Genomic DNA, 16,508 nt, shown 5'->3' with positions numbered 1-16,508 from the left:
GGTTTTGTCTCTTCCCTTTGTTGCTCTAGTTCAAGGAAAGGAATACTGAAGGACAGGTGTTTCTGCAAGCTTGTTAACTGAGTTTTCTTTTATTCATATTTAAATAATTATGCTTACATTTTACTGATACCATCTTAAAGTAAGAACTGTAAATTCTTAAAATCCCATTCTCAGTAAGTACGGAAATCTGTCCCACAAGACCACTTCTACTTGCTCAATGCATGTTAAAGTGGAAAGAGACCAGTCAGTTAACTGGTATAATCATACACCCAATGCAGCCATCTTGTCTCATCTAGTTGTTCCTTCAATTGTGCAAAACAAGACGCTGTAGATGTTTCAAAACCAGAAGATTCTTCTGTTTTACTTTCATTAGGACATAACTTCTGTTAGCATTATGATTTTTGTTGGTCTTTTAGTTAAGATGATTTCTTTCTCTTACCAAACTGTCACTATAGTCATACACATGGTTATCTTTTTCATCCTAATAATAATAATAATAATAATAATAATAATAATAATAATAAACCCTGTTGCAATTATTTTTCCATTTATTATTGTGATATATATATTTATTTTTTTACAAAGGAATTTGACAAGCAGATTTCTGGAGTTCTTAATGGAGTTGAAACAATAGTCTATGCATGTCATTGTACATGCATAGTGAAATGATGAACATAAATCACATACCCACACACACGCATACACAGAAAACAAGGCACTGTTAAGACTGTACAAGTAATAAATGACCAAGAGGTTATTGATACATTAAAAACTGAGCTCCTAATGAAAACTGTATCAGTAGTCATTTTAACACCCTAAAGCTGTGCATTGTTTTGGGGTTCTCTGCTTAAAACCCCATCTGTGTCCCTCTTTCCGTATGTATTGGACCCCACATTTGTAGGTGAATAAATTGCTCCGATGTTGCTGCTGGAACGAACTAAAAAGTCAGCCAAGCGTTGTGTCACACATGTCGCAGTGTTACATTTCCGTTTCTCCAGGTGGTGACTACTAAGGTAAAACAAAAAAAGCCAAGATTAAGTCAAATGATGAGCAATCAAGTGTGCCACTTCTTATAGGCATTTGAGCTGTGCTAATGTGGGAGTTCTTTTAATATGTGCACAAATACAGGAACATTACAATCTTCCTAACACCTACTTTGTGCCTGAAAAAAAATCTTGCGCTGTATGCTATTATCAGTTTTAATAATGGGGGTTATTTAAATGCAAAGACCTTAACAGTCATATGTCATTTTTATTGATATTCTGCATAGCAATTTATGACATCTAGAAAACCTGTAATGGTAGTATAGTTAAGACAGTAAGTGAAAACAATGACTAAATGTTTAGCTTTAAGCTGAACTTCTAAATCTATTTAGAGCTCTTACTGATATCATGAGGATTACTAATATAATGACAATCACTAACATCTATTTAGTTCTCTTGTGCCCACAGAATCATATCCTGCTCTCACTGAAGTAAACAGTAATATTCCAGTCCACATCAAGTGGATTGAGCCCAGAGGCTCTTTCTCCCAACTGCACCACATATCGTGAGAGGTGGCAGGCATTGCCAACTTCTGCTGACTTCAGTACCGCTTAAGATTTTGCTCTATCTAAACAGAGATTTCTTCACTACTGAAAAGCAACCACATCTTTGTTGAAACACCAGCAACTTGAAAGTGCTGTTGTGGTAGGAGATAATAATTTGCTGGATGAGACTTTAAGGAGTGTCCATGGAAGAATCCATATCTAAAAAGAACATTTTGTGGTCTGAACCAACAGACCATTTACAGAACTCCATGTGGAACTTATGTAGCATGAGATTTATTTATTTTTTTTAATCACAATACAACAGTTAGCTTGAGAGAGCTTGGGTTTTCAAACTTGTTTCTTAGGTCACTATGTTGTTCCTTCAGACAGAAATACTTGCTTGCTGAGATTGCTTATTGAGTTATTATTAATTATCTTGGGTTTCTTCATGTTGATGTGGCATGAGGTAGAGAGCAGTTTGCAGCAAAAATTTACTGTGAAGAGTGACAATTTCCCAGTTTCAAAATCTGATCAATTACCATAAAGTACATCTTCCTATTGATTGACTAAATCTGTTATCTAAAATGCCATCTATTCTTTTAGAGTTATTTGTATTAATCTAAGAATCCAAATGGAATAGCAATTGTGAGAGAAATGTCTGTATTATACTGGTTATTCATCGGCAAATAGGCAGCAATTTCTAAGCAATTAATATTTTAAATATGTAATTGTGTTTAAAGCAAATGGTCGGATAGGTCTTGATATAGCTTCTCTTAGGTTTCCATGGGTATTTCTATTGATTTAAAAAGAGTTTAATCAAACCCTTAACATATGAGGTTCAAACAGCAACTGGTTCTCATGGAAATCCTGATTTGTTTGTGGAGGCAGAATTCTCTTTTTTGTTAAAGGTACAAACAAAATCAGGCCCTGACACTCCAAGTTTAAAACTCCACTCCTTACAGGAAGCTACTAGCTGATGTCTAGCCTGACTGAACCCATTATACCTGTTAACTCTCTGATCTGTAGCCTTTAATTGAATATGTGCTTCAGTGAGACAGTTCACCCAGTAAAAGATTGTAAACCAAGGCCCCAGAAAAGCAGATAAGGCATACCACACTCATAATGGTGATGCCATGTGTTTGAGTATTACAATTATTATCTTTTTTTTTTTAAAGTAATAGCTGTAAAAATGTGGGAATTTAGTCTCCATTATAAAAATATTTTGGAAGATAACCAAATTGTCATATAATAATGACTTTTTTTTATAAATTCGGAGAGAAAGGAACAGGCAACTATACAGACATGTATATTTACTGAATCTATCCATAACAGAATTGAAATTCTTTCATTGAAAGAAATTCACTCAAAAGCCTGATGAACGGTTAGAATAGTTCAGTGCTGTTTCTGTTTTAGTACAAATTGCAAATACTTTTTGAAATGTTATTTTATTCATCAAAAAATTACCTGAAATTGGATTTACGGATTTATAAACATGAATGCATTTCAGACTGGTTCAAATCTATCAGAGCCAATTGCTTCTTTTCCTTCTTCCCATGATTAAATTGATATTTAACTCTGTAATGGAATATTACTTACTCACAGGAAATAGTTATGTTATAGAATAATTCCATTCTAGCAGAGCATTAGTGTTATTAAGAAGGGTATATTTTCTTTTTTTTCCCCTTCAGGCTTGGAAATGTGACAAACTTAAATAAGAAAGCCCTTTCAAAATACACCTGTCTTCTCAAGGTACTATAGTATTTGTAGCCTTTTTCATTTATGAAAGTATTATAATTGTAAAGTGATTAAATGATCTGCAACTTTTGTCTCTGGATTTCACTTTCTACCCTGAATGCTTTGATCTTTATGCTTAGAGAATGGCTCTATTTACAAGAAGAAGGGTATTTTAAGCTCTTTTTGAGAATAAACAACAGGCACAACGAGTATCAAGTAACAGAATATCACAGGCATGAAGTTTACTTCATAATTTAATCCTAACTGATATGACTAGAAAAAAACCAAGGAAAATCAATACCTTTTTGTTTTTGCTGCTGGTTGTTCTGGCATTTCCTCACTAAGTCCTGAGAGTGTATTCTGTGACATTCCTGGCAATATCCATCCTTGTCTCTTGGAAGTACCATCAGATAGATCATCAGCCACAGATAGTAATCTTTAAACAACAAGAAAATACCCTGTGAAATTGAATAGCTCTATTTTTGCTCATATTATTTGAGACATGAAAGCAAAAGCAATTCATGCAATAATCTGAACACTTTTTCCCCTAAAAAGAAATAAATACAATTATTTATTACTCACTTCTCAATAGGTGTAGCTTCCAAACAGCTCAGAGTGATGGAAAGTGCAATGAAGAAAACTGACAGCTTTAGGTTGCACATCTTTGCTTCCAAACTTTCTGAAAAGAATAATGATTCAAAACTGAAAGCAAACCCCAATACTCTTCAGCAAATCCTATTACTGATGCCTATTCTGTCCTAAATCAACAGCAGCTAGTCTTTTTCACAGGCTAGAGTAAAAAAATGATCCTCCTAAGTTTAGTGACGCAACGCAGTTTCAGACAGATAGCTCTCAACAGTAAATGTTCATTTTCCATCTAGTAGTTTCAATCCTTTCCCTATCTCTTGTTTGCATTTCCTGACATGTCCCAGTCTCAAATTCTGGTCCCAGGTGCAATTTACCTTGAAGTTATCTTAGCCTATTCCTGAAAAATGCTGTTGATTAATAATGAGAAACATTTTGCTTTCCTGAAAGCACATCTGTTGTACTGCATCTTAAGTAAAAAAACAAAAGGGAAATTGTTTACCTTTTAGTGGTCAGGGAGCTAGAGGAAGAAGCACGCCTGTGTTAGCAAGAAGGGTGCATCCAACAATTCCACGCTTGCATCTAGCTCTGGAGTATCCCTTTTCCCCCTTCCTTGCTGATAAGTAATACAGCTCTTATATACCCTTCACACCTTTCTCAGCTCTGACATCAGGCAGCACAGAGAGACTGTCATTAATTCCCATCCCTATAGATAGAAAGTACCCCAGAGACGAGCAGAGGCACAAAGGTCATTATTACATTAGCACATCAGTAAATATTAACCTGGTATATGCAGGATGCCCTCGTAAAGATACTGTAATAGCATATTGCACATCAGAACTGTAGCCTCAATTTTACAGTTCTGGTAAGACGCTGAGGTAATATTCCCTGTGGGTGTTTTCAAGGGCTAAATAAGGTAACAAAAGTTGTAAAGAAAGCCAGAGTAAATGAAACACCAGATCACCAGTAATTGAAATATAAGAAAACAGATATCCCAGAAAAGATAGAATAGTTAAAGTTGTGGAGGGTTGTTATAGAATATGTATATAATTATATATAATGATCAAAACAGAAAAAATGTTTGAAGGGATAAAAACTGTATAAGGAATAAGAAAAGAGTGAAAATTATTTAAATTGACAGATAGGGTGATCATTCAGGGTAACAAGGTAGAAATTATGTACGTTTTTCAGTAAAGTATAAATATGAATGAAAATTCTGTCATTATTAGTGTAAAATCTTATGTTTTACTAACACTGGTAGATTCTTTATGTCATGCATGAAAATTGTGTCAATTAATATTCTTAAGAAGGCAAAGACTAGGATTAAAAAGCTAGGAAATACCAGAATAAAGGCTGCCTGTGCAAATTTATTTCTCTAGTGTGCACAGAGTATGGTTCAGGGAAAAATATACAGCTTTTAATAGACTAAATCCAATGTTAATAAGTTACCTGATTGCAGATTTCCAAGGATACAGATTAGAAGCACTTTTTCCCAATTTCAGTGGGAATTAGGCAAATTACTTTTTTTTTTTTCCTCTCTCATTAGTTGCCTTTAGGTGCCCAAATACCTTTGGAAAACAGGTCTTTCAATTATTTATGGAGCTTAAGATGCTGACACAAAAGCTCAGGCAAAGTTTTCTGTGATAAGAAGTTCCAAAGTTTCTCTGATAAACATCTTCCATATCCCCACAGAATATGCATTAATTCATAACTTTTCAATGCCAACTACATTGCCTTAACTGGAAACCTCCTCCTTTGCTGGTTTAGTCTGTAACACCAGATTTTCATTGAAATGGCTAAAGCTCCAGTGCTGGCTCTCTTCAGGCATCTGTGATACTTGAGTTGAATACAGAAGGAATGTTTAGCTGGGATAGTAGCCTCTTAACCTGATACTACAGCTAGTCTGCCAGTAAGATTCTAGCAAGTGACAAAATGCTGGTTTGTTGTGTTTTTTTTTTTTTTTTTTTTTTTTAATGGGATGCTGCTTCTGGATATTTTGCTCTTTGTTTTTAATGATACAATCATATACTTTTTTTTTCCCCAGGTTCCTGTCATCCTCCCCTGGATGGACAGTCCCAGTGTGAGAGAAGTAAGTATAGTGTCATTTTATCTTCACCATGACAATATGTTTTGTGCAACATCTGAAACAAGTTTCTCTCTCCAAAGAGTCTTCTGATGTTATTTTCACTGTAGCGTTTGACTACAATGAAATAACATTCACTGTAGTGATTTCACTCCCCTGAAATGAAGGCATGATTAGATCCATTTTACAGAGATAGAATTGTGCTAAAAAAAAATTATGCAAATAATCTGGCTAGTGATTGACTAGCCAATATTCACAGCTTGAATACTGAAATCAAATGCCTTGGTGCCCTTCTTCCGGGTGGGAAGAGATCCGGGTCACGCTGACACTCAGTCGTGGTGTCTGTGCTCAGCTCTCGTGAAAAGGCAAGCTTGTGTTATTTCAACTCCTGAAAAGCAGTGGACAGATCAGATGCAGTTTGCATCTGAGGTGTTAGAAGATTGGACTGGATGTTCAGACTCAGTTAAATTTTAAGGCATCTAAGTGAATGGTTGTTATGTCAAGCTTGAATCAAGCCATAGGTTGACATAAGAAAAGTGAAACAGGCTTTTCAAAGAAATATTGGTCCGAAATCCTAATTCCAGCTGTCCTGCAAGTGGCCTTGGGGAGCCACTAATGCTTTGAGGGAAGAAGAGAAAGGCTGATTCTTGAGGGCGTTGTAGAAATGAAACTGGGCTTATGATATCTCAGGACCATTGTCTGCCTTCCGAGCCAAATAGCATTTTGGCAGAGTCAGCAAGGAGTCTATCCAGCTATTATTCAGATGTAATGTTAACAAAATTAAGGTATTGTGGCTTCTGTTACAACTTCTCTTAAGCAGAAGTAGTGCTTTCCCACACAAACAAGAGTGGAATATGAAATTATGGAATCTCTGACAGCAGAAGTATTCGTAACTCAAATTTCAAGAACCTGGCACTAAGTACTGTGCAGTTAGTACCATTCAATAAAGCAGTTAGAAAGCTATTTTTATCACTGACAAAGATCCTTAACCTTGATCTTAGAAAAAAATCCCTTAATTATTGTGCATAACAAACGTTATCAGCCCAAGGAAGAAATAAAGTATTCTCAGTAAAGAAACGTGTGACCAATTCTATCTTGAGTAGTTACATGGTAATTTTACATATTTATACTGGAGTTTAAGTCCGTATGAAAAGATTTGTCTGAAGTATGGTGCCTATATGAGGGTTAGAAGACACCAGAGCTGAGGTTTTGTCCTGGTTTCGGCTGTGATAGAGTTAGTTTTCTTCCTAGTAGCTGGTATAGTGCTGTGTTTTGGATTTGTTGTGTTTTGTATGAGAATAATGTTGGTAACACACTGATGTTTCAGTTGTTGCTAAGTAGTGCTTACGCTAGTCAAGGACTTTTCGGCTTCCCATGCTCTGACAGGTGCACAAGAAGCTGGGAGGGAGCACAGCCAGAACGGCTAACCCAGCTGGCCAGCGGGGTGTTCCATACCATATGATGTCATGCTCAGTATATAAACTAGGGGCAAGTTGGCCAGGGAGCAGCGATCACTGCTCGGGGACTGGCTGGGCATTGGTCAGGCGGGTGGTGGGCAATTGCATTGTGCATCACTCATTTTGTATATTCTATCATCATTATTATTATTATTATTTTCTCTTCCTTTTCTGTTCTATTAAACTGTCTTTATCTCAGTCCCAGAATTTTACTTCCTTTTTTTTGATTCTCTCCCCCATCCCACTGGAGGGGGCGGGAGTGAGCGAGCGGCTCTGTGGTGTTTGGCTGCCGGGTTAAACCACAGCAGGTTCACAAAGAATCCAGAAGATATGGTACAACAATGCCCCAGTTCCTCCTGGAAACTACCTACATAAATGTCTTGAGTTGCAAGATGATGAACATGCACTGCACTATAATGCACTGGCAGCAGAGGAACAGGGAACCAATCTCGTCTCAAGTGTCTGCTGCTCTTATGTGCTGGGGAGTGGGATTTATCTGACTAAATGTGAAATGAATAGAGAGAGTGCCTGTTTCTAAAGTAGAAGTCTAAAATAGCTCAGATGATTTGTGCCTGTTCCTCCTTTTTGACTATAAAACCAGCCTTGGGTGACTTGCTCAGATATAGACGTTTACACTGCAGGTGTCTAAATATATGTGAAATGAATTCCATCAGGAGTGCCTTAATTCTTTTATGTGCTCAGTTCCTAACATTGAAGGTTGTCTCCCTCTCTTTCTCGTATTTACCTTTTTCTCAGGCTGTTCTTGACACCTACTGGACAGCTGTTTCCCACTTTTAATGGCTGCTTTTCAATTTCTGAGTTCCATATTTGCTTAATAACATTAATAACACACATTAAGACTTTTGGTAATGGATGTCTCTTTCCCATTTGTGAGAGTGACAACAAGCCATACTACCTGTTGCATGCACTTTACCAGATGCTGTTCTGCTGTGTAAGGTAAACGTCTCCAGTAAATTACATTGTTGCTCAGTTACCAGGAATATAAGTGTGTGAATAACTCATGGTTTAGTTTTCCTGTTGTCTCAAAACCGAAAAGGAAAAGCTTTAGCCATTAACCTGAAATAAGCATATTTCAATTTTTTTAATAAACCAGAAATCATAACAGCAGCAGCATTAATATGCACCAGTGTAAATATTACCAGTAATGAAACAGGATGGTGCACATGTCACTGCTTTTTATAGGAGTTGAGCAGAATGTTTCATGTAATCTGACAAAATTGTTTCATTTTTATAACAATTTTATTAGCCTTTGATTCCTGTTAAATAAGTCTGAATCAAGCTTCGAAACAAAAATAAAGTATAAAAAGAAGGTTTCATTTGATGGTGTCAGCACCTCTGAAAAAGTCTAAAAGTGCCTTGTGTTCAAATGGCCAAATTTGAAATTAGAGGAATAAATCAGGTGCCTAAACATAGTTTTTTGCCATCATTTTAGATGTCCTAGGATATCCAAGACTGACATGCATGAACCTGGCTACTAGGACACTGTCGTAGCAAATGCAGACTCGGTGGAACATCAGAGGGAGTCTAAAATTACTCTAGACACCTATGATTAGGAACTTGGATTGTTCCCTAAAGTTTTACATTTGGATTCCAAAGTCTGAAAATTTTGGCTATAATACCCTCTTCCCAGTATTTCTTGCTTGGTACTATGTTGATGAATACTAAATGTTTATATTTTCTGGTGTGTGGAGTTGTAATTTGCTAATGTTAGCACTTAAGCTATGTGTATCTGCTTTTTCAAATACTGTTTTATCAAATATGCTTTTGCTAGCACAACTTTCTTTGTTACTCCTATGTGGTGTGGGCCATTTCAGCACTGATAAAAACTCAGAGATCCCAAAAGTGTTGTTAAACCTGTGGAAGAAATATGGAAGAAGCAGCAGAGGAGATAATAGGAGCAAAGTTAATAATTTCTCCCCCAGTGGAAAAAAAAAAAAATTTCTTCCATTCAGAAATGAAGGGTGACCATCCATGGAATTGACTAGCACATGGGAGGAAGTAATTTGGATAGTTAACGATATCTTAAATCTAACTTTTATGATGTATTATGCTGCTCAGCTCACACCATTGACAGAACAATGATGTAGCCTCAAAGGGCTAATGATTGCTCTGAGAATGAGCTCAGCAGAGAGAGGAACTGCTGAATCAGTTCCTATAGCTGGGAATCTCCCAAGCAAGAGGAATAAACCCCATGTTTAGATCAGAAAAGTCAGGATTGACAGCACAGTGATTGATGAGTTATAGTTCCTAATGCCATTCCTATTTACAGTTTCTAGAGTGTTAATTGCATGGCTTCTACTGGCTTGCATCCAACAATTTACCTTTGAATACAACAGAAGGTTTAAATTCTTGATTTTCTTTTCCCCTGTCTCTTCTGCAACCTGCTTCCAGAAGCATAAACAAAAGCAGAACTCTCCTTTGGTTATCAATGTCACTTTCAAGGGCTCTAGACAGTGCTAATGGTAAATAAGTAATATGAAATAGTACTACTACTCTTCCTTTCTAGTAACCTAAGCCATCCATTGCTTCCTGTTATGATCATTCTCTAAAGTCACTGTCTATAAGAATTCATCTATAAAAAGGTATTCGGTTTTCAAATATATTGCTGTAATGTATACATACCACTACTACAATAGTATATGGAGTCCTATAGCATGTGGACTCACATGTGTACTTCAAAGCGGAACAAAAAATTTTGCTAAACGGAAGGCTATGGCACTTACTTGGATTATCTCCTTACAGTGACAGTGCATTGTAAATTCGCATCCTGGCTCACTGCATAGGTCTCTCCTTACAGAAGAGTCCAGACTGACTAAATTGCTACTTAATGTGCAGAATGAAGTCTCCCTGAATGTTCCTGCAAGGGAAAAAGGGGATTAAGAAATTAGGTATGTGTGGAAGTGCTGTTTCTGATTTACTAAGTGTAATGTGAGAACTCTCCACCCTCTCTTCCCCACCCCAGCATCTTATAAAGAGCACAGACATCTGTAGAAGCGAGACCAGGAATCACCCTCCATCTCCCCAGACTTATTTCAGTGGAGGTGAATTGCTAGTAAGTACAGAGCAAATAGAATCTGCACGGAATCATGTCAGCCCTTCCTACCCGATCCAGTGCATAAGTTTAAACTAAGTTTTCTTTTCAACTATCTTGCTTTCAATAATCAGACTTTTTTTTTCCCCCTCTGCAAACTGCAGCAGGAGAATGACAATCTGGCTTTGTCTTGAAACACTCTGAGTCTTTTAGATGATGCTGTCTTGACAGCTCTGCTATTAATAGTGGCATTTTCTCTGCTGTTTAAAAAGGAGAGTTGTGCTGAACTGAGAATCAGTCATGTTAGTAATAATTTTTCACTAAGGGCAAATGCAATGTACTAACTTACGTAGGAGGATTTACGTTGACAATACCATGAAATATAAATTAACTTATTTATGGTATGTCAGCACACGTGGCTGCAGAATAAGATAGCCCTTTTTCAGAGAGAAGTGTGATAGGGCTGCATTTACTGTATGCTCGGATTATTGTATGTGTGAGTGCAAGACCTGACCTTTTCATTCTACTTGGAGATGAGAAAAGATTTTGATAAGCACAGGGAACGTGAATCAGTACATGAAATTTTCTCTCTACTGTAAGAAGTCATTAAAAATTCATTAGGACTTCAGCATATGTATCTGGAAAAATTTAGTGGATTTTTGCTCTGTTATGGTAGTGTCTTTTACACCAAATATTGCTGTTTCCATTCGTTTGGCAACCGCTCCACTTTTGGCTGATATTTTCCCTGATAGCAGAAAACATGAATGGTATGGAAAAGTCAGTATTTAAATGTGAGCTCTCACAAATACTTTAGGAGCTACAAGTGACATGGCTGATTCAAAAGGTGATGTTTTTTGAAATAAACTGTTATTGAACCAAATACCCAGTGGAAAACTGAAGGTACTGTATTATTGCAAGACAAAAAACCCCGAGGCTCTGGAAACTTTCAGTCACCAACATATTAAAATAATTTCATACTAACACATATTCTGCCAATGAATGCTACAGTTTCAATGGGACAAAGCTGAAAAGTCACCGTATTATAACATTTGTTTCAGAAAAGAACCTTGTGCAGAGCAGCAGAGAAGCACATACTTGAGGACAAGTGTCTTTAAAATCTGTGAGTGTGGAGTATGTACTAAGTGTTTATTTAGAATGGGTATCTTAAGCTCTGCCTTTGGGTTCAGAGTCTTTTCTATTGCATAAACTGTTGTCTAGATTGGTGGTCTTGGGTTTTTTTTCTTCTTGATTTACAGGATTCCTACACATTTCTGGATGGAGGGGTAGACCTCTGGCTGGTGACTATGATTCTAGTGACTGTAGGCTTGGTTTCATTCAGAGGCTCTGTACCCCTTCCTGATGCATTCGCACGGGCTGTAAATGGCTAGTTTCATTTTAGAGAACTATCACATTGCCACACTGTTCATACTTACTGGTATTGTAAATTGTAAAAAATGAAGAATGTTGGCAATGTCATATATAATTTCACATCAACATAATATTTCGTATAATTTCATGTCAATGAAGGGTTAACACATTCTTAAATTATTTTATAAGCAATTGTCATAAACAGTCATAATCTTCTCCATGGTGTTATGGATCATTAAAGTCCACTGCTCTAGGTCATGTGTCATCCTGTTGCCTTTTATAATACTCATAATAGTCTGTAGCAGTTGAATAAACAATTGTTAACCATAAAAATTGCCACCATAGAGTTAAGGTATTTTTTATTAGAAAGTCTTAAATGTACACTGTTATTTGAAGTCTTTAAAATTCTTTAATTTCCGTTGTCAAGAGGGGATGTGTATTTCATGCAACTTAAACCTTCCCGAGTAGGAATACCTGTTTTGGGGGATCCTATGAAAATTTCCCATATTTTAAAAATGAGGTGTTTGTAGTTAGAAAACCATGCTTACAGGTAGATGCATAGCTACGTGCCTGATTCCCAAAAGTTCGCCCATGTTCGTGGAGCTTCCACTCGGGTGTTTCATACTTTTTAGGATTGAGCTGTCTTAGAAGAGGTCCCTATGTAAAGTGTACCTAGAAAGGCCAGGAGTATCACATTTAAGCATTTTCTAGTAACCAGTATCTAGCCTGTTGTGTGATGACATCTCTGCACACAAAGCGTATTATCACACACCAAAAAACTCGGGGACTTGATGGATAGCAAAAATGAAATGCTATCAGGTTACATAAACCACTGATTGATGAATCATAGTTAATGTCATTTTTTAGAGGAAAAGACTCCAGAGAGACTTTGAAGCCTTCGAACTGCCAGTCAACCTACAGTACATTTGTTCCTTTAACTTTTCTTAAAGTATATTCATGAGACAATATGCCTCGTTAGTGGAACGCTGATGTCCTGAGCACACAAAAAATCCCTTTGTACTTTAAAAAGGCGGTACTGCCCAAAAGTATATAATTAGATTTTAAACATTTTTTTTTTACATAGGTAATTTATTCTGAAAAGCTGTTTTGACAATTGGAACATTTGTGTGTTCTAACATTTAAAAATAGAAGTTTGTGTAACAGAATGTCTTCCAGCCTTGTAGCAAATTTCATGAAGAATAAAAAATTTGACATCTCCATAAAGTTTGCCACAAGGCTGGAAGACATGAACCTGTTTTGCTGAAAAAAAGGGAAACCCCCCAAATCCATACAAGTAGAAATCAATGTGCTAAACTGCTTTCTTAAGAGAGAAACTGTTATGACAGTCTCACTAGTTTAAATAAATATATAGTTATGAAAACAAACAATTAATGTTTTGCACACAGACAGTATTATCTCCAATATATGGATCTGAATGCTTGCTATAAATGACTATTTATTGTTCTTGTGTTACAGGGGAAAAAATTGAGACGATGATGAGTTTAGGGGGATGCACAGAGTCGATGGCAGAGTTGAGGATGGAAGACAGATTTGAATCTTCATCTGGTCTGTAGCTGACATGCACTCTGTTGAGGTGAGAGGAAATGTTACTGGATAGTCAAACTAAATCTGAATTCAGGCTCAAAATGGGCAGAAGGTCTTGTGCCTCTCTGTGTTTCTGCATATACAGGGATAAACACCACCCCACTTTCTTAGTTAAATGCAGATGGGTGCTTCCCTACCTGGCTTGCATAGATCAGGCTCTTACCTATTAGTCTCTTCATTGGCCAGTACAATGAGACCTTGTGACTCCCCATGATTTACCTCAGTCTAGTATAACCACTGCCAGAATAAATACGTTTTTGATTAAAGGAGGATCAGTTAAATTATTACATCTTTCTTTATTTTGCATCTTTCCTCTCTGTCTTCTGAGAGAGTAGGTTCCCAAAGTATCTTGAGAAGGGTTTTTTGCTCTGTGCAGATGTTGTGACCTCTATGAGCAGCTGAAAGGAGAGAAAACGTTGTGAAAGAGCCTGTCTTGTGAGGTTTCCAGACTCAGTTTTTCTGATCTGTTCAAAGGTTTAACTTTGCAGTGAAGCTTTTGGAGTGTGTACCCAGACCAGGGCACAACCGTGAGAAGAAAATTCTGTGTGGGCCTTGTTAGAAATTCTCTCCGTTAGCCTCCATTTGACTGGGAGCTGCATGGCTATTCAACTATCACAGCTCTGCATAGCCACTGTCCCGATCAGTACTAGTGAGGGGTAAAATTTTAAGCTCCCTTGTGTCGTCTGATAAGCCTGCAGTACAGAAGCAGATCTCAGGAGATACAACTGAGAAAAAAAAAGGTTTTAAAAATCGCTTCATTGTTGGTCCAGCTCTGAACGGATGGGGGAAATTACAGTGAACCTAATCAGTGTCACGACATCCTTATCTGGGTTGCCATGCTATGTCCTATGGGATGTGCAACCCATGATTGCCGTAGTGCTCCGTTCTGTGGAGATATAACTCTTATTTCCAGCTTTTCCTGAATTAGTTACATTCCTGGTTGTTTACAACTGCAGTGCTGTGAAAGAGCTACTTAGTCCTCAGTGTTTCCAAAATCATGTATTGTATTTAGAGTGAGGCCAGAAGTGACATCTGTATTTGTAGTAGGTAACCCATCATTACATATAACATTTAGATTAGGACCAATAATTGCACATCAACTCTGCATTTTTTACTGAGAACTTCTACTGATTTCCATAAGAACACCATTTATCCATTTGAATTTCCTGTGAGCTTGCATAAGCAATTGTAAGGGGCTCCTGACCTTAGGCTGGGAGCTGCTGGATGAGAGGCTTTTTTTGTTCCTTGGCCAAGATGAGTAGATCTAGAATGACATAAGGAGAGATAACCAGAACAGGTGTCATCTGACCTGATTTTTATCTGTCTAAAAGTTAGTTATCTAGACTAAGCTAGCTCTCTAGGCTTTCAAATCAAAGGGAAGAAAGCAGCACCTCTAGAGACGGTTTCCTCCCACTTATTTTAGACAGCTGTCTTAAGATGGGATAAATGACTCTCTGGAAATATCTGACTCTCTCTAATACCTGTTGTGAGACTCTAGATGAGGATCTTCAACAAATCTGCTTGCTAAGAATAGGGTATACCTCATTCTATACAAATACTTGACTCCCTCAAGGTATTTTCCATATATTGAAGCATTAGAATGATTAGAGTGCCCCCCAAACAAAACCTATCCAGACAGAAGAAAATACTTGTACTCTCAGTTTCTCAAGCGGTGGGCTGATAATGCAGGAAGCAGCGAACTTGGTGCAAATATGGCCTTTAGGAGAAATCCCATGAAGAAGATGGGAATTCAATATGCTAAGACATCATAGACTCTCTATAATGCTGTATCATCTGTGAATTCATCACAATAGAGAAAAATACTGAATTCCATATGCACTGAATTTTACATAAATTTACTGAATATTAAACTGTGCATTTGTGAACATATATTAATTTCATATCTCTACTCCTATTTTTTTAGAGAGGTATTTAATTTGTACATGTTGCTGATAGCTAGCAAATGGCTGGGAGTGACTCCTTACCTTCATTCAGTACCCCAGTGCCACTGCTGAAGGCTGTGCGCTGAAGGAAAAGCAGGTTATAAAGGTCAAGATCTGCACAGTAAGTGCTTCCCAGCGGCACCTAAGCACATCCAAACACTGAAAATTCACAGGAGTCACTCAAGTGCCCAGGTATGGGCCTTATGGGTGTATTCCTTCAGGCACTTTCCTATGCACACAGACCACGCAGGTAGGCTATAATTACCCACTTCGAGTACACACTTTTACCCTAAAAATGTTCCCACAATATCCTTCAGCTCCCAAAAGGCCTGAAAAAATATAAAAGCTCTCCAGCACTCTCAGGCAGTTAAAAGAAATATATTTTCAGTCTAATATTTTTTTCTGGGAAAACACTATTCTCATAGGAATGATTTCTTTTGTTATCCATGTAAAAGGCATTTTTCCTTCCTCCAAGACTGGAGAGCCAAATGTATGGATACTAGCCTTTGTTCATTTGTAAGTAGAAGTCTCTAAGACCCTTTCTCCATGAAGCAAAGATTGATGTAATTCCAATAGTACTTCCTTTCTCAGGGTGCTACAGAAAAATAGAACACCAGGGAGGTTTGAATGCAGACAATCATTGGGAAAACTCTTGTTTCTGTGTGTGTTTCTGTGTGTGCATGTATGTGTCTGAAGAAATATGCCCTTGAAACATCTATTGCTTCATTTTGTTTTTAAAGATAAACTCAGTTCATACTTCAGCACATCAGTAAGTGAAATTCTTTTGACTTCTGTGAATGTTCAGCATACAGGTTCCTACTTTGAGGCACTTTGCAAATGTGTTAATATGAATTGACCAAAATTGAGTGGCATGTACAAAAGTAAATCTTTTATAATGGGCAGTGTGAATCTTTGTAAACAGGAGTTTAAACCTCAAAAGTCAGATGAGATAAGCTGATGCATGCAATAATTAAAGTCATCATCCTTAAGAGGTACTTCAACTTTTAAAAAGATAATGGTTGTTTTCTTCTTCTTCTTCCCCTTTATTATTTTTTCTTTTTAAGAGGAAAGAGCTTACTTATTTCTCTTCAGTTTTTAAAATGCACATTATTGATGATGAATTCCAGGGGAAATTTTAAAAGCAAAGTTCTCT

The 16,508-nt window shown here is 37.0% G+C and overlaps 1 protein-coding gene across 1 annotated transcript; it reads right to left on the bottom strand.

Annotated features, from left to right (window-relative positions):
- Positions 1 to 525: 525 nt before the first annotated feature.
- On the bottom strand, positions 526 to 3,935 carry IAPP (islet amyloid polypeptide). Its single transcript, XM_075164031.1, has 3 exons — positions 3,845 to 3,935; positions 3,564 to 3,698; positions 526 to 1,008 (listed from the first exon to the last, which is right to left on the bottom strand). Exons 1-3 carry the CDS (start codon positions 3,922 to 3,924, stop codon positions 816 to 818), a joined length of 408 nt encoding a protein of 135 aa, XP_075020132.1. The 5' UTR covers positions 3,925 to 3,935; the 3' UTR covers positions 526 to 815.
- Positions 3,936 to 16,508: the final 12,573 nt, after the last annotated feature.

The sequence above is a fragment of the Calonectris borealis genome, chromosome 1 (assembly GCF_964195595.1).
Source record: "Calonectris borealis chromosome 1, bCalBor7.hap1.2, whole genome shotgun sequence".
Taxonomy (NCBI): domain Eukaryota; kingdom Metazoa; phylum Chordata; class Aves; order Procellariiformes; family Procellariidae; genus Calonectris; species Calonectris borealis.
This window is presented reverse-complemented; position numbering and strand designations above follow the sequence as displayed.